The sequence below is a fragment of the Sinocyclocheilus grahami genome, unplaced genomic scaffold (genome assembly GCF_001515645.1).
Source record: "Sinocyclocheilus grahami isolate Dianchi unplaced genomic scaffold, SAMN03320097.WGS_v1.1 scaffold341.1, whole genome shotgun sequence".
NCBI classification, from domain to species: Eukaryota; Metazoa; Chordata; class Actinopteri; order Cypriniformes; family Cyprinidae; genus Sinocyclocheilus; species Sinocyclocheilus grahami.
Genome location: NW_015505520.1, coordinates 639,395 through 661,829, shown reverse-complemented (window position 1 = coordinate 661,829; position 22,435 = coordinate 639,395). Strand labels below are relative to the sequence as shown.

The 22,435-nt window shown below is 35.6% G+C and overlaps 3 protein-coding genes, 1 long non-coding RNA gene and 1 other non-coding gene across 8 annotated transcripts in view; 2 read left to right on the top strand and 3 right to left on the bottom strand.

Moving 5' to 3' along the window:
* LOC107603160 (transcription factor E2F8-like) overlaps positions 1 to 6,150 on the top strand; it is a 15,135-nt gene extending 8,985 nt beyond the window's left edge. For 2 of the 4 annotated variants that reach the window (XM_016295874.1, XM_016295876.1), the window contains 2 exons: positions 1,266 to 1,588; positions 5,723 to 6,150. In XM_016295874.1, coding sequence (XP_016151360.1) covers positions 1,266 to 1,588; positions 5,723 to 5,941 — 542 coding nt within the window. In that variant the 3' untranslated portion in view covers positions 5,942 to 6,150. Of the gene's footprint in view, positions 1 to 1,265; positions 1,589 to 5,722 lie in introns of those variants that run through there. The other 2 variants (XM_016295875.1, XM_016295877.1) reach the window with 2 other exon arrangements.
* A 1,081-nt stretch (positions 6,151 to 7,231) lies between these two features.
* On the bottom strand, positions 7,232 to 7,304 carry trnar-ucg (transfer RNA arginine (anticodon UCG)). The gene has a single exon. It is a non-coding gene; the product is annotated as a tRNA-Arg (tRNA).
* A 1,370-nt stretch (positions 7,305 to 8,674) lies between these two features.
* LOC107603116 (cysteine and glycine-rich protein 3-like) lies at positions 8,675 to 14,061 on the top strand. Its single transcript, XM_016295831.1, has 6 exons — positions 8,675 to 8,687; positions 9,977 to 10,106; positions 11,975 to 12,143; positions 13,157 to 13,289; positions 13,515 to 13,608; positions 14,033 to 14,061. Exons 2-6 carry the CDS (start codon positions 9,995 to 9,997, stop codon positions 14,059 to 14,061), a joined length of 537 nt encoding a protein of 178 aa, XP_016151317.1. The 5' UTR covers positions 8,675 to 8,687; positions 9,977 to 9,994.
* Positions 14,062 to 15,100: 1,039 nt separating this feature from the next.
* On the bottom strand, positions 15,101 to 15,929 carry LOC107603158 (uncharacterized). Its single transcript, XR_001611106.1, has 2 exons — positions 15,835 to 15,929; positions 15,101 to 15,756 (listed from the first exon to the last, which is right to left on the bottom strand). It is a non-coding gene; the product is annotated as an uncharacterized lncRNA (long non-coding RNA).
* Positions 15,930 to 17,257: 1,328 nt separating this feature from the next.
* The window catches only part of LOC107603115 (palmitoyltransferase ZDHHC13-like), a 12,409-nt gene continuing 7,231 nt past the window's right edge, over positions 17,258 to 22,435 (bottom strand). Inside the window, exons 9-15 of the mRNA XM_016295830.1 lie at positions 21,977 to 22,102; positions 20,956 to 21,100; positions 19,868 to 20,029; positions 19,692 to 19,775; positions 19,071 to 19,228; positions 17,570 to 17,667; positions 17,258 to 17,491 (exon numbers count right to left, since the gene is read on the bottom strand). Coding sequence (XP_016151316.1) covers positions 17,347 to 17,491; positions 17,570 to 17,667; positions 19,071 to 19,228; positions 19,692 to 19,775; positions 19,868 to 20,029; positions 20,956 to 21,100; positions 21,977 to 22,102 — 918 coding nt within the window. The 3' untranslated portion in view covers positions 17,258 to 17,346. The remainder of the gene's footprint in view (positions 17,492 to 17,569; positions 17,668 to 19,070; positions 19,229 to 19,691; positions 19,776 to 19,867; positions 20,030 to 20,955; positions 21,101 to 21,976; positions 22,103 to 22,435) is intronic.

Genomic DNA, 22,435 nt, shown 5'->3' with positions numbered 1-22,435 from the left:
GGCAGTTAGGCGTCAATTGCTTGAATGCAACAACAAAATACAACGTCAAACTCACTTTAACGTATATATATATATATATATATATATATAAAACTTTTATTAACAAAATGAATAAAAATACACCATGCTATAGGGCAGGCTATGCCTAATATAAAATGACAAATAACTTACATAAAGTTTAAATAGGAATACACAACTGGAAATAAGTAAACATGTATAATATATAACCAAATAAATAAGAAACGTAGAACGTTTATTAGCAAAACGAATGTCAAATAAAATAAATAAATGACACTAAGTTTAAATAAAGTAAAAATTAGCAAACAATGTGGAACCAATCAAATAAGAAACGAATGTTTAAAAAAACTTCCAAAATCACCTTAGATAAACGGCAAAAGTCAACAGGCTTTTCAAAATCCAAAATATTGCCAAACAGGCGCTTTTGCATCTCGTTTCTTAACTAAACAATCCGCGATCGTCTTGTCTGTCTCACTTCACTCTTCTTGTCAGTCAGTTCGACTCACTCTCCTCACTAGAGAAATGAAATCTGATCTGTGATGCTGTTGTTCGGCACGCTGCATTGAGCAGCCGCGTTCAGTTTTTAATTGTAGTGTCTGTTCTTTTACTAAACTAAATTATTTTTATTACTATAAAAAATCAAAACGACGGTGGGGGTCGGTGATGCGGTGGGCAGGTGACGTAACCGGTGTTGCGGCTTAACACCGGTATCACCATCAGCACCGTCTATCACGGCAAGCCTACTTGTTAGGTTTGTTAGCTTAGCAACATTCAGTAGTTATGTTTCCATCACCCTGTTTTTGTGCGCATTTTGAAGTCAAGTGATGGAAATGCCAAATTTCGAGAGAGAAAATATCCCCTTTTTTTTTACGTTCGCTTGAGGAGGTTTTTGACTTAAACAAGAGTTAATGTGAATAATGGGAGATGGAAACGCATTTGCCAAATAAATTCTGAAGTAGCAAACATTAAACCCACGTGACTAATCAGCTGCTTCCAATTAGTCCGATCGGCTGGTGTCTTTCCATTTTTTTATTTACTGTTGTTACTAGGTTTATTTACTAGGTTACCAATAGCACAGTCAGCCACTCGAACAACTTGATGGAAATGCACCTAATTCACATTTGGATGGAAACCTAGCTAGTGATCATTAGCTGAGGTACAAGGTTCTTGTGCGGAGCACTATTCATGTGTCAATGAAATGCAGGTAAACTTGCACGATCAATCACAGATGTATCCGTTCTTTCCAGGTTCCAGGCCTCCTCTTCCTCAAGAAATCACCCCCACCCGACTCCCTCTGAACCGGATACCGTCCATCTCTCCCTTCCCTTCTCAAGGGCATCGCATCCACAGCCCCAGTCCTGCCATTCTCAACTTCACCCTGCAGAACCTGGGCCTTATCCCCGGCACCAGCACACCAAACTCCACTCCTGAACAGGCCAGCTCGCTTCCATCTCCCCACCCGGGGCTCCCTCCACAGAGCATGATCTTTGTGAAGCCCATCTCACCTGCCCGAGCTCTGCAGCCGGCCTCCATACACGGACAGCCCGTCACCCTCATCAGCATACCACAGGTACAGCCACTGCCAACTATGCAACAATATGGAACAAAAGTATAGCGTTAAGGGATAATGTACAGTCAGCAATCCACTGTTGTAAAAATCCAAATCTAGTTTTACATAGTTTAAGTGAAATGATAATATTATATTTAGTTCAAATATTACATTGGACAAAATGGTTAACTGTTGTTCTTAACTGTTTTTAGAAAAATTGGATTAGAAAAATAAAATCTTTTTTGCCTTCAAAAGACACCAGTATTGGCCGATGATAAAATATCAAGGATTTCTATAAAAAAAGCATTTTATTATGTGCCCATTCAAGTCACATTAAAGTTAGTTTTCCTATTGCTTAAAAATAAAATTTAGTTTGACCTACGTTACAGTTCAAAAGTTTGGTGTAAGATTTTTTTTTTCATTACTTTTTAAAGAAATTAATACTTTTATTCAGTAAGACTGAATTAAATTGATTAAAAGTGACATTTATAATCTTGATTTAATTCGACTATTCGGATTAATACCGGAATACTGCATTCAAGTCACATTAAAGTTAGTTTTCCTATTGCTTAAAAATAAAATTTAGTTTGACCTACGTTACAGTTCAAAAGTTTGGTGTAAGATTTTTTTTTCATTACTTTTTAAAGAAATTAATACTTTTATTCAGTAAGACTGAATTAAATTGATTAAAAGTGACATTTATAATCTTACAAAAGATTTCCGTTTCAAATAAAGGCTGTTCTTTTCATTCAACTTTCTATTAATCAAAGTATCCTGATGTATAGTGGTTTTCACTTAAATATTAAGCGGCAACACTGATAATAACTAAAATGTTTTTGAGCAGCAAATCAGCATATATTAGACTGATTTCTGAAGGATCATGTGACACTAAAGACTAGGGCTGTCGCGATTCGTCGATTTAATTCGACTATTCGATTTTTTAAAAATCCTCGACTAACATTTTGCTCACGTCGACTAACCGGCAAAATACCAGAAGTGCCGCATTTCACGGACGAGAATGTATAAAACACATTATTAGTCTGTTTTCCAAGGCTGCATGATATATTAAACCCATTTAAAAATCATAATTAAGCTATGATTTAATTATTTGTGATACAGTTCTAATACAGTAGCTTCCAATTAGTCCGATCGGCTGGTGTCTTTCCATTTTTTTATTTACTGTTGTTACTAGGTTTATTTACTAGGTTACCAATAGCACAGTCAGCCACTCGAACAACTTGATGGAAATGCACCTAATTCACATTTGGATGGAAACCTAGCTAGTGATCATTAGCTGAGGTACAAGGTTCTTGTGCGGAGCACTATTCATGTGTCAATGAAATGCAGGTAAACTTGCACGATCAATCACAGATGTATCCGTTCTTTCCAGGTTCCAGGCCTCCTCTTCCTCAAGAAATCACCCCCACCCGACTCCCTCTGAACCGGATACCGTCCATCTCTCCCTTCCCTTCTCAAGGGCATCGCATCCACAGCCCCAGTCCTGCCATTCTCAACTTCACCCTGCAGAACCTGGGCCTTATCCCCGGCACCAGCACACCAAACTCCACTCCTGAACAGGCCAGCTCGCTTCCATCTCCCCACCCGGGGCTCCCTCCACAGAGCATGATCTTTGTGAAGCCCATCTCACCTGCCCGAGCTCTGCAGCCGGCCTCCATACACGGACAGCCCGTCACCCTCATCAGCATACCACAGGTACAGCCACTGCCAACTATGCAACAATATGGAACAAAAGTATAGCGTTAAGGGATAATGTACAGTCAGCAATCCACTGTTGTAAAAATCCAAATCTAGTTTTACATAGTTTAAGTGAAATGATAATATTATATTTAGTTCAAATATTACATTGGACAAAATGGTTAACTGTTGTTCTTAACTGTTTTTAGAAAAATTGGATTAGAAAAATAAAATCTTTTTTGCCTTCAAAAGACACCAGTATTGGCCGATGATAAAATATCAAGGATTTCTATAAAAAAAGCATTTTATTATGTGCCCATTCAAGTCACATTAAAGTTAGTTTTCCTATTGCTTAAAAATAAAATTTAGTTTGACCTACGTTACAGTTCAAAAGTTTGGTGTAAGATTTTTTTTTCATTACTTTTTAAAGAAATTAATACTTTTATTCAGTAAGACTGAATTAAATTGATTAAAAGTGACATTTATAATCTTACAAAAGATTTCCGTTTCAAATAAAGGCTGTTCTTTTCATTCAACTTTCTATTAATCAAAGTATCCTGATGTATAGTGGTTTTCACTTAAATATTAAGCGGCAACACTGATAATAACTAAAATGTTTTTGAGCAGCAAATCAGCATATATCAGACTGATTTCTGAAGGATCATGTGACACTAAAGACTAGGGCTGTCGCGATTCGTCATTAATACCGGAATACTGGAAGTGCCGCATTTCACGGACGAGAATGTATAAAACACATTATTAGTCTGTTTTCCAAGGCTGCATGATATATTAAACCCATTTAAAAATCACAATTAAGCTATGATTTAATTATTTGTGATACAGTTCTAATACAGTATATGCGCTTTAATTATTTACTTGCGTGTAGGTTAAGTACGTGAGTCACACAGCGGCTCCGTTCACAGTAGTTCCACAGGAAGTGTTATCGTTTACATGTGTGGAGCATCTCAAACTCCATCTCTGCATGTTGTTGTGAGTTTGGGTTTATTATAATGTTCATCTGGGAACGCAACGTGCGCCATTTCATCAGATTTGTAAGCTAAATCATTTATAAATCTACGCAAACACAGGAGAATACATCGCAGTTTTAAAATAAAAGCTCAAACCCTCACTCTGAGTTTACACGTTTTGATGTCCACATATTCATTTAATGAATTAGCAGTGGCTATAGCATTTCTGTCCTGAAGAAATGGCCAAATATTAAAGTTTAAGTGGACATTTGAACGAAATGATGCTTAGTCAATATTAAACAAGGATTAGATCGCACAGTAATGTGTAAAAAGAATCATCGGGCCGTTGGCGCCCTCTGCAGGCCTTTGTTGTAATGCGTAATGTACATTAGCTCTTTTGTTTATAATACATTATGTATTAAAAAAATAAAATTCCAATAAAACCATATGATTTCTTGCTTTTGATACTTTACTTGAACTAATTATTATTGCCTCATTGCTATATGTATTTTAAGTAATTTTAAAGGCTATTGTTCACTTACATCTATTTTTATTACCACAAAATGTATTATAATTATAGGGCCCTATGAAATCCGTTTTATTTCCATATTCAGTTTTGTCCATTTTAATTTTTCTATACTCTGTTTTAATGGTTAAATTACATTTTATTAATCAAAAAGCATGTCTCTAATTAATTGAGTTTTACAGTTTTATCTTTACCAAATTCTGTTTTCCATTATTTTCTGGATTCCATTTTAATGGTTCCATTACATTTTAATAATCAAAAGCATCCAATTAATTGATTTTATTTATTTTTTCCAAAATACTGCACATTTACATTTTTCTCCTAAATAAATTCTGGTAAATAATATTTCTGGTAAATACTCCTTTAAAAAAAATGTGTTTTTTGATTATCATTTTATTATTAGTAGACTAGAACCTGTGGATATGTTGTCGTTCTTACACTATAATACTGCACTTTGATTTCAGTGATTTGGACCATGAGATGGACACTTGCTTCTTGCACTTTGTTGCACTTTACTTTTGGATTTCATTTGGTTTAATGAAATATAGTTTAATAAAATATTAAGTAAAATTGTTGATTTTTTGGGGGCGGAAAATTAATCGTTTAGATTAATCGAAATATAGTAATTCGTGGCAGCCCTACTGAAGACTGGAGTAATGATGCTGAAAATTCAGCTTCACATCACAGTAATAAATTACATTTGAAAATATATTCAAATTACATTTCTTTAAGCAGTTCTTTAAAACTGTAATAATATTTCACAATAACGGTTTTTACTGGATTTTTGATCAAATAAGCCTCGGTGAACATATAAGAGACTTTGAAAAACATTTAAAAATCTCACCGACTCCAAGCTTTTGACCAATAGTGTAAATTCCATTTTTCTTGGAGCCTCCCTGGGTTTGTGCGAGTAGTCCTTTGTCGTTTAAAACCGTCATTTGCATATTTACTCTCTTTCTCCTGCAGCCTTTAGTAACCACACCTAAAGGTGCCTGTCAACACCTCCAGCAGAGTTTCTTTCACACACCCGTCTCCTTCCCTACTGTAACCAACACTGCGGCTCCCAGGAACCTCTACATCCCTCAGAGAAAGCTTGATGTGAGTCCAGGGGACACCGAAGACCTTCACACTGACCATCATCACACCTGCAGTCCGCACGCTGCTAAAAACCACTGTTCTGTTTGAGCCATTGTGTGTGCTTGTTATATGTCTTTGAGCATTTTTATGTTTTTCTCTTTTTATACTGTTACTTTACTGTAGGGTCTGCATTCACTTCATATGAATCTGTGGTGCTTCATTCTTTTTACTGCCGAGGCTCTTGAGGAAGGCAGGACAGCAAACACGGTGCTATTTGACATGAAAGTTGAGGGTTTATTTGCAAAATAAAAGCACAATGCAGGGTTTTTTTTTTTTTTTATATGCCGTAAATTTTTGGTTAAAAAAAAGGAAGAATTAACAAAAAGACAAAAAAAATTGTCTAAAATTCTAATTTCAGGGATTCTAGGAATTGCCAAATTCAGATTTTTTTAAAGTGTTGCGTGTGGCATTGCCTTAAAGTGTTAAAGTACCACAGTATATTAAATTGCCATAACCTGGCATTGTGTTATGACGTATTAATATGGGAGAATGTTAGATTAAGGGTGTTATTAAATATTGTAGATGTATTTTATGTTAATAAAATCTAGTAATATTATTATCTGCACATCATTTATTTGATCTGATTTCTATGGAATAATAAAGATAAATGAATGTGCTCCACTCTTGTGTTTACTTAATAGTTGGTGAAATGTTTAGCGGAATTGCCTTCCGCTATTTAAAAGTGCTTTATCTTTGTGAACGTCTTCTAGTATTGATTCATTTTAGTGAATCAGCATATTTCAATGAATCCAAAGATCCTAGAGCTCCTTGCTTTTTTGTTGTTAAACCTTTGTGATAACCATCTTTAACCACCAGTTCCAATGTGAAAATGACCTTTATATACTTTGAACGTGCCTTTAGAACTACTTTAGACCGACACTTTATAATCTTAATCGATCAAGATACAGAAATGCATTGTTTCATGTGGTTAACGGTTAATACATATCATATTGTCATATTAAAATCAGTAGAACAATGAAGATTAAACTCACCATCATCACTTTAAGGTAACCCTAACTTTGAACATAATCAAGTCAATTTCATTTGTACTTGCAAACTTTCATCCAACTTTATATAAAGTGTTGGGCAATAATATAGTAACATTTTGCAACTAAAAAAAACCAGGCAGTTGAGATATGCTATAAGCCATGCATTTAGTCTGTTTCTCACCATTGGAACAATTTCAGTTCCAATCCTATTACAACACACCTGTCTGGCATGTTTAGGTAATCCTGAATACCTGAGTCAACAGGTTCAGGTGTGTTAGATGAGTATTGGCGGCTGGTTTGGCTGTTGTTTTATTTTATATGCCGGCATATAACAATGTCCCAAAAGAAGCGACCCCGGCAGGACTCGAACCTGCAATCTTCTGATTCGAAGTCAGACGCCTTATCCATTAGGCCACGAGGCCGGTTGATGTCAATGCAGCACTATAAACAATAGATCCCGCGGATGAAACATTCCTACCGGAGCTACTTCTCTAAGTTTATGTCTCTGGCGATTCACGCAGGCATGTGTTACTCCGCAGCGGCGACGACCCGACCAGGATGCAATAGTCCGAATACAAGTACTTATTATAAGTGTACCGGAGTGATTCGGAATAAGACAAAAACGCGGTTTGGAAGATGAATTCATGATGCAAATTTTGAACACAGAAAAAGTTACATAGTGCCGCTTTAAGCACTTGTTTATCAGCTTGGACAGCACTTTGACATCTTCACAGACAGCAATGCATTTCAGTCTTGTAATTGAATCAACACACACTCTGAAAAAAACATAGGTGCGTAGGAAAAAAGGTCCAACAAAACTGTCAAGTCCAAAATATAAAGATGCAATCCCGCACACTGTTAACTCTTGCTAAATATTGAAGTTTATTAACGTATGTAGCAACGTTATGCCCGATGAAGGTCAGTGGACCGAAACGTTGCGTTTGTTAATAAACTTCAATATTTAGCTAGAGTTAACAGCGCGCGGGATTGCATCTTTATATTTTGGACTTGACAGTCTTGTAATTGAAAAAAAAAAGGTTGGGGTTTGAAAAGAATATCAAAGAATATCAATACCCAGCCTTTTCTTTTCTTTTTTTTATTGAAGTACAAAATCTTACAGACATTCACTGTATCATATAAAGCATCCAAAAAAAGCATTTACAAAATAAAGAAGTGCAAGAACATAAAGCACATCTCCATCTTCAGCATCTTGCGCAGTTTCTCCTCCCCCTTCTTCTCCTTATATGGTATCAAGCGCGCGGCACTTCCGGCTAGATGTAAACACATTTACATATGCTTCCTTATGTAAATAAGCAATGCAATATTTTCAGTGAACGGCGAGTTAAAGCCTGTACTTCCTCACAGAAATCTCGACGATAGCTATAGAAGACATGGAATGCCGCGCAGGAATAGGAACACTTTAATGATTTTTGCAATATTTTGCAGTATATTCGCATTGTCATTATATGCCAAAGAGCATATCCGGCATTTTGGCTAACAATTCCATTCATATTCCACTGACTTAAAAAGAACTAAAGAAATAAGACAAATAATTATTAAATTAAATATTTGGGGAGAAATATTGTTACTAATAAGTCTAAAAGTTATCATTTTTCAGAATATGTGCAATTCTGAGAGTCCCCATAAGGATAGCTGACCAGACGTGTGTGTGTGTGTGTGTGTGTGAGAGATGCCCAGTATATAAAGACTCGCCAAAGAGGGTCAGAAATGGACATCATCAGGACCCTGAGCTGGACAGAGGTGAAAGCATCATTTCCAGAAAAAAGATTTCTTATATAACCTGTGTAAGTAGAATTCAAACATTTGATTTTTATGTCTATCCATGGCTTGATAATTTGTGCTGTAATGTAAATATTTTACATACAAGCATGCATTGGAAATAAGCCCGTTGTAAAGTGATTTTAGAGGATTCAGTAGTTATTTTAATTAGTTTTATTTTATTTATTGAGTAATGGGGATTGGGTAATTCTTATGGCTTTCATCAATAAAATCAACAAAAATGAAATTACACCGTATAATAATTTATAATATAAAAACAGATAATACTAAAACATTCCCGTTCTAACAAAGAGCATGAAATATATTTATATTTGATTCTACATCAAATTATTATCTGTTACACATAATCTCTGTTAATGACTTTTTAATGAGAGTTTATATGATATTGTCTGTTATGTGAAAGAGTTACTAATGAATATTTCTACAATAGTCGTGACATTACGAAACTTTTTCTTCTTACAAAGTAGAATATGTGTATAATAGGATATCAATATGAGATTAATAAAGTTACACTGCCGTTCAAAAGTTTGGGGTTTTATTATTTGAAAGAAATTACTATGATTCAGAAAGGAAACATCAAAGAAAACTGTATCATGGTTTCCACAAAAAACAATATTAAGCAGCACAACTGTTTTTCAACATTGATAATTATAAAAAATGTTTCTTGAGCAGCAAATCAGCATATTAGAATGATTTCTGAGGGATCATGTGACACTGAAGACTGGAGGAATGATGCTGAAAATGCAGCTTTGCATCACAGGCATAAATTACATTTGAAAATATATCATTTGTAGTGATATTCACAATATTACTGTTTTTACTGTATTTTCACTTACATAAATGCAGCCTTGGTGAACATAAGAAACATGAGAGACCAAAACATTTTAAACCCAAATGAATGGTAATGTACATTTTAAAATAGGTTTTAAAGAATTGGTACAGTATTCTTTTAGTCACACTACAAAGCAGTCACTTCTTGTAAGCTGGCAGTGGCACTAATAAAAGACCTATTTCTGGACCCTTATCATTGCATTCCACACGAGTGAGGTGATATTCTGCTGCTCTGAGAGATGAGACAGAAAGAGGCATATTACTTTGAGATAGGATACATCTATTTTTATATCTGACCTGTCACATACCACATAAATGAAGGAAGTCAGCTTTTCTCTCAGTGTTAAACAAATGAAAAAGATGCATTTTGAATGAGTGATTTGAACACTCATTCTTTCTAGTCAGTGTTTTTTTGGCAGTCTTGGTTAGATTGTCTCTCTTCCCATCCGTGTGAATGTCAGAGTCTCTGCCAGAGCTGAAGATGCCAAACTGGGGTGGAGGAGCCAAATGTGCGGCCTGCGAGAAGACGGTTTACCATGCTGAGGAGATCCAGTGCAACAGCCGGAGCTTCCACAAAACCTGCTTCATCTGCAGTAAGTCCACAAAACGTTAGTAAACTGAATGCTACTCTTACCTGAAAGTAAAAAAGGGGGTATATTAAATATCAGAATCAATGAAACCAAGTTCAGAGAGGGTTAAGATTTTCCTTAAGATGACACATCACCAGATCTTTCAGGTAAATGATACAAATAAAAGCATTATGAACAGAGCCGTTTTAGCTCATTTAAAGGGTTAGTTCATCCAAAAAATGAAAATTAGGCTGTGTTTTACTACAGCAACACCCGCTGAGTACAACGATAGAGCTTGAAAGATCAAAGACCATTTTTTTATATAACTCCGACTGGATTCGTCTGAAAGGAGAAAGTCATATACACCTAGGAGGCATCGGGGGTGAGTAAAACACAGCCTAATTAAAATTTTCGGGTGAACTAACCCTTTAAGGTATGTTAAACAAACAAACAATAAAGCATAACAATGTATATAAACAAAAGAAAAAATAAACAGTGGGAAGAAGAGCAAAATGAAAAACTAAACTAAACTAATTATTAAAAAATATAAACATGTGCACCCTTTGGTCCTTTAGTATATTTACTCTTTAATTTTATATTCAACTATCAAATGTTTTGTTTAATAGCATCAGTATATATTAGGATGGCGCAATAAGCTCCCAGGAGTGTTATTTTATTATCACTATTATTATAATTATAAATTAGATTTTATTTTTATATTTTCTGTTTTGAGTTCGTTTTATTAATTTTGTTGTGTTTTTGTCATTACAAGTGTTTGAATTTATTTAGCTTTAGTTAATTTAGTACTTCAACTTAAAATAATGAAAATGAGAAATGTTGTCTTTTGTTTTTACTTTTTATTAAAAATAGTTCATGTTTATTTTTTCATTTCAAGTAATGTTTTTTTATGGTGTTAGTTTTAGTTTAACGATAACCCTCACTCATTTCTTCTTCATGTATCTGCTTATGTCAGAATATTTAATAATGTCAGAATTTTTAACATATAGTCAATATATGCAAAAAGAGCTAATGATGATGATTGGGAGGGATTTGGGGGGACGAAAATGCCATCAAAAGCAAAAGTACTGTTTGAAATGTTTCCCAGTGAGCAGACCGCTTTCAGTAGTGCAGCATTAACTCTTAAACGCTTGAGTCCTGCCAGGAAGGGTGATGATAGTCAGTCAGTCTGAGACTGCTAACACAAACACCCCTGCAGTTCACCACCATTCAAGGGCCTGTTTCCATCTGCTGCGGATGACATTGGCCGGGATGCTTTGGCCTCCCAGAGCCTCTTGTTCATCCAGCCCAAAATTAGATTCAAAGACAAGCTCCCATGAGCCTCTTGAGCCGTCCTGGCTGAAAGTGCAGCAGCTGACGAATGCAGACAGGAGATGACAGCCCTCTGGAGGAGCAGTGAGATCACGCTCCAACTCTAGACTCCCTCGGTCTCTCACAACAAATCCGACAATAGGAGATTTTAAATTGCAAAAAAAACCAAAACATCTATTTCAAATAAATGCAGTTCTTTTGAACACTCTTTTCATCAAAGAATCCTAAATAACAAAATGTATCACAGTTTCTATTAGCAGTCCAACTGGTTTCATCACTGATAATCAGAAATGTTTCTTGAGCATCAGATCAGCATATTAGAATGATTTCTGAAGGATCATGTGACACTGAAGACTGGAGTAATGATGCTGAAAATAAAGCTTTGTCATCACAGGAATAAATTACATTTAAAAAAATATTTAATATTAAAAAAACGATTTTAAATTGTAATAATATTCCATTACTGTTTTTACTGCGTTTTTTAAAAATCAAATAAATGCAGATAAAATGCGGTATTATATGTCTTTACTGTCATATTTTACTGTCAACTTTCTGTTCTCTAGTGGCTTGCCGTAAAGGTTTAGACAGCACAACAGTTGCAGCACACGAGTCTGAGATTTACTGCAAATCCTGCTATGGCAAGAAATATGGTCCAAAAGGTTATGGGTACGGCCAGGGTGCTGGAGCGTTGAGTTCTGACCCCATCAATAATGAAGAACTTCAGCCTCAGGAGTATGTCCTGAAAATATCTTTCAAATATATTCTTAAAGGAACAGTTCACCCACAAATGAAAATTTGCTGAAAAAGCACTCACCCGCAGGCCATCCAAGATGTAGATGAGTTTGATTCTTCATCAGAACAGATTTGGAGAAATTTAGACAAAGTAATCCACACAACTCCAGCCCATCAATTAACGTCTTGTGAAGTGAAAGGCTTCAGTGTGTTTGCTATTTATATAAAAAAAAAATCCATCAGGCATTTTACCTTTAAACATTACTTGGGCCAATAATACATAATAACATGTTCAGAACTGTTTTTGCTTGTAACCCGTGCTTGATCTGTGCATATTTCTCTCCTGATTTAGAGGAGATGACTTTTTCATTGGAAAAAGCAATATTAGAGGACTCTTAAATTAGCCAGAAGCAATGGTTTAAAGTTAAAAACCCTTAAAGATGGACTTGTTTCTTACAAACACAGCTTTTCACTCCACAAGACATTAACGGATGGACTGGAGTCGTGTGGATTACTTGTGGATTATTGTGATGTTTTTATCAGCTGTTTGGACTCTCATTCTGACGGCACCCATTCACTGTAGAGCAGGGGTGTCAAACTCAGTTCATGGAGGGCCGGAGTCCTGCAGAGTTTTGTTCCAACCCTGCTTAAACACACGTACCATGTAGTTTCCAACTTGATTAGTTGGATCAGGTGCGTTTAATTAGGGTTGAATCTAAACTCTGCAGGGTTCCGGCCCTCCAGGAATTGACTTTGACACACTTGCTGTAGAGGATCAAACGGTGAGCATGTAATGTAATGCTAAATTTCTCAAAATCTGTTCTGATGAAGAAACAAGGTTCTTCAAAATAAAGTACATTTTCAGCAAGTTTTCATTTTTGGGTGAACTATTGCTTTAAAGATAGAGTATCACTTTAATAGTATTTAGAAGAATAATTTAGAGTTTTTCATTTTTGTTTTGTTTTGTTATTGCCGTTTTGTGATTCTTATGTGTATGTTTTTAACACGTTCAGGCCCAAAGCTCCCCATCCTGCATCTGCTAACTCAAACCCAAGCAAGTTTACACAGAAGTTTGGGAGTACGGATCGCTGTCCTCGCTGCTCCAAAGCCGTTTATGCAGCAGAGAAAGTCATGGGTGCTGGAAAGGTAAAACTGCAGCTAAAATTAAAGCAAGAAGCTGATTCGAGAGTTTTGATACATTATACGGTGTTATGATATGAAATAAATTAAAATTAAACAATTCAAACACAAATATAAGCATATTTTGAGAAAGTCTTCCCTTCTCAGCACTTCTGCAATATACTGCTGTCACAGGTCAGCCGCAGCACTGTGTAATAATTTATCAGACTGTGACTGGTTCTGATCCAACAGCCCTGGCACAAAACCTGCTTCCGCTGTTTACTGTGTGGGAAGAGCCTGGAATCCACCACAGTGACGGATAAAGATGGAGAGCTCTACTGTAAAGGTACAAACAATCAAATGAGGCCCCAAGATCTCTGCCATCTCATTAACATCACTTAACCAATCAATAGACGCGGTTTCAGATAGACCTAGTTATTGTTCAATAGCCATTACAGGCCAATTCATGCAATCAAGAGCACAAATATTGCAGTGATTAAAGCCTGATGTTTATTTAATCTATTGCATTATGCCGAGTGTTTTGTTCATGTTAACAGAAATGTCTAGAAGCTTGTTTCCACCAGGGGGTAAAAAACAAAAAAAAAGGAGATTTTGACTTGAATCTTTTTCTCTTGCAATTCTGAAAAAAATTTTTTTTTCAAAATTGTGAGATGTAAACGCAGAATTATAAGATAAAAAGCCGTAATTGACTGTTTTTATTCCGTGGTGAAAAAAAAAGTGGTCTATCAAACGCTATTTGTTGTGTGCAGTGAAAAGCCAGCGTTATACTTCAAGCTGAAGTGTGTCAGTTCCAAACAGAATAAAAGAACAAACCCCTCCAAAACTCACACCATTGGTTGAACCAATGTTCCTGTGTGTGGATTGTGTGGTTAAGCAGTTTAATGTTGTGATGGTGCAAAATGTTTACACTTTTTGAGAACCTCAATTGCTGACTTATCTCTCTTCATGATAAGTTGGGAAAGGGTTTTAATTACACACTTCAGCTTTAGACGTGATCTTATGTTGATGCTATGCAGCATAAAAGAGATGTATTACAATTATATGAATCCTAACTACTGTAACTGTATAGCACATGTCATAGCATAAAAACATAAATAAAGAGTAAATAAAGGATAATATGTGTCATTCAACATTGATTCAAAAACGATCTGTAACTAGTAAAATTGTTTTACAGACATAAATTCAGCATATTAGAATGATTTCTGAAGGATCATGTGACAAGACTAGAGTAGTGGCTGCTGAAAATTCAGCTTTGCATGACAGGAACATTAATAGAATAAAAAACAGTTATTGTAAATTGAAATAATATTTCACAATAATTCAGTTTTTACTGCATTTCTGATCAAATGCAGCACTTGTGAGCATAAGAGATATAGCTCCGAAACTTTTGCACTTCACTATTTGATAATAGTGGCTGTAATGCAAGTTACTCAATATTAACTATTAATCAATAAAAAAATTTTTTTTTTGTTATTTGTATTTTGTTAGACCTAGAGAAACACTCTCTGACCAGCAAATTACAAAAGTGGTCTGATTTATTCCAAAGCACAGAGCAGGATTCAAGAACAGCACTTTTCCCTTATAATGACATACTGGACAATAAAGTATAATGAATAGAATTGAGAACTGCAGTAAAGAGCAAGCTGATGCTCTCAGACACGGCCCTGTACTACACAGTGGTTATTAAAGGCATAAATAAAAGAACAACTGCCTTTGAAAACATTACTTATTAAAGGCAACGATACTAACAGCTAATAAAATATTTTAAATGATATGAATCGTTCTGCATGTATAATGCTATAAATGCTGTGGTTGTAATGCATCTGACCGTAGCGTCAAGTCATTTCAAATGCGTTTTGACTCATCAAGGGATTTACGGTTCTCAAAATGACAAGAAATCCGATTTTCAGCATGTGTCCAATATCAGCTACTAAATTTGCAGAAATAAAATTGCTCTGATTTACGAATCTTTTCACAAAGAGCATATAGTGGTCACTTCCTGTAAAAGGACTTGGGAGTAAAACCCAAAACGTGATCTTACCGTACCTTACAAAATATTTCTGTTCAAAATATATCCGTATGCTTATAAACATGTATTCATCCTTATGTACAACATAAGCTGTAAGGCAAAATCTAACCTTGAACGCACAGCACATATATTTCGCTCAAATAGAAAAGGTGGATGTTCTTGCAAACAGAACAAATGATTATCCAAATTAGCATTCAGTCTGTTCTTCATTTCCATCACTAAAAAGGCATTAAAATCAAACCAATGGCTCCATAACTGGGGACGTCGCTCTCCCTGAGTGGGTGACTGATCGCTGGGGGTCAAACAGCATCGGGGCCGCTGAACATGGGATGGTCTCTGCTGAGACCCATGGGATACTGTTGAGTCCAGTCCAGCACCATGGGCTTACAGAGACCACAGCAACGCCATTGGAAGAAGTTCACCAGGTTCCTCACCACTCCAAGACTATGAGAGAAGAAACAAGATTCAAAAATAAGAACTTTATGAGTGTTATTAACCCTAAACTAGTGAAAACAGCCTTACTTGAATGGGTTTTGTCTGAGAGAGAAGGCTTGAGGGAGTTTTCTCTGTCTTTGCATCAGGTTCGCTCTCTCGGCCGTCGTCAGCCCGAGGAACGCGATCTGTGAGGAAACAAAGCAAACTATGAGGACTCTGTGCACACATTTGTTTTTACTACTATAGCATTTATAAGCATACGTATTTATACGTTTTTTTAAGTAGCCTTTGTTATGTTTTCATTTTTTATTTAAATTTTAGTTTAAGTTTTAGTAATTTTGTTCTGTGCTTTTTTAAAATATATATTTAACTATTTTTAATTCAACTTTAATAAAACAATTATTTCAGCATTATTTCAATTACTAAGATTTTAAAGTTATAGTTAACAATACTGTAGTTAGCAACACTGTTATTAATTATTAATAATTTTAACATCATTTTGTTATTAAGACCGCTTATTAGGCTTGCTGCGATAGACGGTGTTTTCGGTTGTCACTGTTGTTAAGGTGCAACACCGCGGCACCGCCCCCCACCGTCGTTTAGATTTATTTATAGTAACAAAATTAATTTAGCCTAGTTCAGTTAGAGGACAGACACTTTTAAAAACTAAACGCTCAATGCAGCGTGCCGAACCATGCGTGAACGTCAGATTTGATTTATCACGTGAGGAGAGTGAGTCGAGCTGACTGACAAGAGTGAGGTGAGAAAGACAAGACGATGGCAGAAGATTGTTTAGAAAGGAAATGCAAAGGCCTATTGACTGGAAGTTTATTTAAACATTCGTTTCTTATTTATTTGGTTCCACAGTGTTTGCTGATTTTCAGTTTTATATACCTATTTAAACTTTGTGTAGCCTAAGTAATTTGTTATTTTATTAGGCATAGGCATATATGGTGTATTTGTATTCGTTTTGTTAACAAAAGTTCTGAGTTTGACGTTGTTGTTGCTTGAAGTTTCTTATTTATTTGGTTCCACAGTGTTTGCTGATTTTCACTTTTATATACCCATTTAAACTTTGTGTAGCTTAAGTAATTTGTTCTTTTATTAGGCATATATGGTGTATTTTTATTCATTTTGTTAACAAAAGTTCTGAGTTTGACGTTGTTGTTGCTTGAATTGAATCAACGCCGAATTGCCGCTAATTTGAAAGTGAAAGTAAAATGCACAGGGCGCTTTTTCAAGCCATATGAAAGCGAAGAAAAGAGGGAACCTCAAATGAACTAACACCCTCCACCCCAACGGTGATACCGGTATTACCGGTGTTGTCACACGTTGATTAACCGGTGTGAAAATTTCCTCACCGTCACATCCCTACCGTTTATCAGTGTTCGCTTTGTTCAAAGCTGCTGTTATATTTTTGTAGAAAGAGGACACAAGATATTGAGGATTAATATTTGTGTTTTTTTTTTTATAGTAAGTTGATATTAGGCAAATATAATATCTTCTTCATTTCCATCACTAAAAAGGCATTAAAATCAAACCAATGGCTCCATAACTGGGGACGTCGCTCTCCCTGAGTGGGTGACTGATCGCTGGGGGTCAAACAGCATCGGGGCCGCTGAACATGGGATGGTCTCTGCTGAGACCCATGGGATACTGTTGAGTCCAGTCCAGCACCATGGGCTTACAGAGACCACAGCAACGCCATTGGAAGAAGTTCACCAGGTTCCTCACCACTCCAAGACTATGAGAGAAGAAACAAGATTCAAAAATAAGAACTTTATGAGTGTTATTAACCCTAAACTAGTGAAAACAGCCTTACTTGAATGGGTTTTGTCTGAGAGAGAAGGCTTGAGGGAGTTTTCTCTGTCTTTGCATCAGGTTCGCTCTCTCGGCCGTCGTCAGCCCGAGGAACGCGATCTGTGAGGAAACAAAGCAAACTATGAGGACTCTGTGCACACATTTGTTTTTACTACTATAGCATTTATAAGCATACGTATTTATACGTTTTTTTAAGTAGCCTTTGTTATGTTTTCATTTTTTATTTAAATTTTAGTTTAAGTTTTAGTAATTTTGTTCTGTGCTTTTTTAAAATATATATTTAACTATTTTTAATTCAACTTTAATAAAACAATTATTTCAGCATTATTTCAATTACTAAGATTTTAAAGTTATAGTTAACAATACTGTAGTTAGCAACACTGTTATTAATTATTAATAATTTTAACATCATTTTGTTATTAAGACCGCTTATTAGGCTTGCTGCGATAGACGGTGTTTTCGGTTGTCACTGTTGTTAAGGTGCAACACCGCGGCACCGCCCCCCACCGTCGTTTAGATTTATTTATAGTAACAAAATTAATTTAGCCTAGTTCAGTTAGAGGACAGACACTTTTAAAAACTAAACGCTCAATGCAGCGTGCCGAACCATGCGTGAACGTCAGATTTGATTTATCACGTGAGGAGAGTGAGTCGAGCTGACTGACAAGAGTGAGGTGAGAAAGACAAGACGATGGCAGAAGATTGTTTAGAAAGGAAATGCAAAGGCGCCTGTTTGGCAATATTTTAGATTTTGAAAAGCCTATTGACTGGAAGTTTATTTAAACATTCGTTTCTTATTTATTTGGTTCCACAGTGTTTGCTGATTTTCAGTTTTATATACCTATTTAAACTTTGTGTAGCCTAAGTAATTTGTTATTTTATTAGGCATAGGCATATATGGTGTATTTGTATTCGTTTTGTTAACAAAAGTTCTGAGTTTGACGTTGTTGTTGCTTGAATTGAATCAACGCCGAATTGCCGCTAATTTGAAAGTGAAAGTAAAATGCACAGGGCGCTTTTTCAAGCCATATGAAAGCGAAGAAAAGAGGGAACCTCAAATGAACTAACACCCTCCACCCCAACGGTGATACCGGTATTACCGGTGTTGTCACACGTTGATTAACCGGTGTGAAAATTTCCTCACCGTCACATCCCTACCGTTTATCAGTGTTCGCTTTGTTCAAAGCTGCTGTTATATTTTTGTAGAAAGAGGACACAAGATATTGAGGATTAATATTTGTGTTTTTTTTTTTTATAGTAAGTTGATATTAGGCAAATATAATATCAGGGCATAATTCAAAAAGCATACTAGTTTCCAATGTAAAATTCAACATTTTCTATGATCTATCATACTAATATTCGTGTTATGCAAAATTCTAGGTAAAAGAGTAAGAAATGCCATTGTATTTGTCAGCAGCCACCACAACAAAAATAATTCACTCTGGTTCTTATGTCCTAATATATTTAGCTGGGATGTTTCACTGTTTATTCGTCACACTCACCTGGTAGAGCTGCACCAAAAGCAGGATGAAGGCCCAGGAAGCGTTTAAGAAAGCAAAGCAGAAGATATAGAGCACCCAGGGAGAGCAGCTCGTCAGAGAGGTCACCGCCCCCCATAGGCCCTCCTCTGTGTAGTGCAGCGGACAGTGTTTGGACCAGTCTACACACAGAGAAACACGCACATTTTTTTTTAAATTAACATTTTCTTCTAGAGAGACTAAAAATGCAAGATGCTGTATTTTACAGACATCAACTCTTAATATATACACTACCATTCAAAAATCTGGGGACTTTCTATTCATCAGAGAATCGGAAAAATCATGGTTTCCACAAAAATACGCTTGAGCATTGATAATAATGAGAAATTTTTCTTGAGCAGCAAATCAGAATATTAGAATGATTTCTGAAGGATCATGTGACACTGAAGACTGGAGTAAAATTCAGCTTTGCATCACAGGAATAAATTACATTTTAGCATATATTCAAATAAAAATATTTGAATAAAATTTCGAAATTATTTTACTGTTATTACTGCATTTTCAATCAAATAAATGCAGCCTTGGTGAGCATAAGAGACATACTTTTGAATGGTAGTGTACATTGGAGTTGAAGTTGTGACTTACACATGATACTGCCGTAGAACATCCACATGCACAGAAAGCTCAGAGCAACCAGGAAAAGCACAAAGTACGGGTGATTTCTGGCCCCTGTAAGAAGAGGTTAGCATGAGTGATTCATAATGAGAGCAAAAACTGAGAGAGAAGGAAGTCTATAAAACATCTTAGTTTGAGCATGTTACCTATGCAGCCATTGATCCAAATGGAGTGGTGGTCCTGTTTAGCGACACAGGCATTACAGGAAAAGCAGTGATTTGCTCTCATTGGCTTTCTCATCTGCAAAACAAGGTTTTGAAATAATTTGATTATTAGGAAACGTTGTAGAATGTTTACAATATGTGGTCCTGTCAGGGCAATATTATACAATACTACAGTAAATTTTAAATAGGAAGAATATCGAAACTCTTTGGTCATTTTTGAGCGAGATGCTAACGGTCTAATCAGATTCAATGATCTATGCTAAGCTACGGCTAAAAGTGCTACCGCCAGACCCGGAGATCGGCTGAATGGATTCGAAAACGGTAAAACTCAACTGTTTAACTCTAGAGGAGTTGGAAAATGAGCCTATTTTCAAAAATAGTAGAGTGTTCCTTTAAGTGGCACTCTCAGGCTGAGCCAGTGGTTTTCAGTCCTGGTCCTGGGGACCCACCGCTCTTATCTGAGAGACATACAAAAGAGTGGTGGGCCCCCAGGGCCAGGATTGAAAACCACTGGGCTAAACATGTTAATGTTTTACTGAGCTTACAGTGCCCTCATGAGGAAGTCAATATTATTGCACACACAGTAATTCTATTCACATATTTGCATCTGCTTAATTATCAAATGTATGTGCAATGGCCAAAAATACTGCCATGATCTGTCTCGCTCTCTTTGTTTTTTCTTTGAAAGATTTCAATACCAAACAATTGATAAAGCATTTGTTTCTGAGAGTGTGCAGTATTCTGAATTATTTACTTAAAAATCTGAAATTATAAAAAATATATATATATATACTATTTCAATTCATAATTATATTTTTAAATGTAAAAATATTTATACTGAAATCAGAGCAATTTAAAATTAGTACTAATATATATATATATATATATATATATATATATATAGTTATATTAAACATAAAATGTTTTTTTTCACTTTAGACAGACAAGCTGTCACATAATATACAATTCAATACATTTGTTGTAAAAATGATAAGAGTGATATTGTAGTAACAGGGTCTTTTAAATCCATATGTATGATGAGTCAGTGAAGTCAGTGTGTTTGTTGATGCTCAATCGGCACCTTGAAGTGAGGTTGATCACAGCTATGACGCAGACCAGCAGCACACCCTTCAATAACCAGGACTCTGTCTTCATGTCTAATATAGAACCGATGGCTCCCACCACAACAACACTGAACACACACAGTAGAAAGACCTGAAACACACACAGTCACATACACACCATCACACACACTCAGTCTGAATAATGAAGTCTTTTCAACTGCGATGAAAACTCAGGGTTACAGCAGAGGAATGTGGGTCAGAGAATAAGTGGAATGTTATTTTCTTGTTTAATAAAAGCCTAAAAATGGTGAATTCTCCAGGGCCAAACACACATTATGTGAGAAATTGGCTGCTTTTGTTTCTGAAAGCTTAATTCAAGGTTAAATACAGCCCTGGGATTTCAAGTACTTGCCTCACGTCTTCTTCAATAAAGTTAGTGAGAGCGGTGTGTGTGTGAGCTGGCCTGGAACAGTTGTTACAAATCCAACCATTAAAACTGGGATTCATATGCAATGAAACACCATTTTTCACTATATGCTTCCCATTTTCTTTAGGAAATTTATTTATTTATTTTGCTTTTGAGACAACAATAACTAAAATCACATTAGACATTTAAAATAATAAAAATATATTTTTATGAATTACACAATATTAAGTACATAAAATATACATTATTAATTTAATGTTTACATTTTAGAAATGTTACTATTACTATACTACTACTACTACTATTAGAGATCATATTCATATAGCATCTTATAAGCATATAACATCCACATATCCAATAATAATAATAATAATAATAGTAAGTATTATAATCTATATTATTACTATTATATATAGTCATATCCATTGCACAAATGCATCTAATTTAACATGAGTTTAAATTAGAGGTTTGTTCAAATTCAAAATACCAGAATAATCTGAATAATACTCCAGATTTTAGTGAATTAAATCTACATCACAAATTGAAACTTTTTTTCGAAGCTGAACTTGTTGGCCTGAGTGTGTCTGAGCATGAGTGTACCTTGTATCTGTTGAGCAGTTTGAGACACGTGGAGTTGGCTTTCATTCGTTCTGTCTTCACCACACTGAGCATGTGAATGAGCAGAGGGCTGTGCACCTGGTGCGCCAGGTCAATGGGAGTGTGACCCTGCACATAACACAAAAACATCAGTAAGAAAGAATGCAAGGTAAAGCTCAACTTTCAAACTGAACGGCCAGGTGAGTGAAGAGCACCGCTTTGGAACCAGTTTTACAGCTATGGAGAAACACTACTTTTTTGTTCTGCTGGTTTAAACTGCATCATTACGGCTTTAGAATTAGTGACTGGACATGTAATAACAAACTATAAGATGTTTAAAATTTATGTGGAATGAAGGGTAGCACTTTCAGAAAGACTACTCAGGTTTTAAGGCCAGCCTATGACTTAGGGCTGGGTGATATAGCTAAAAAAATGTATCAACGATACAATGTTTCATATAGT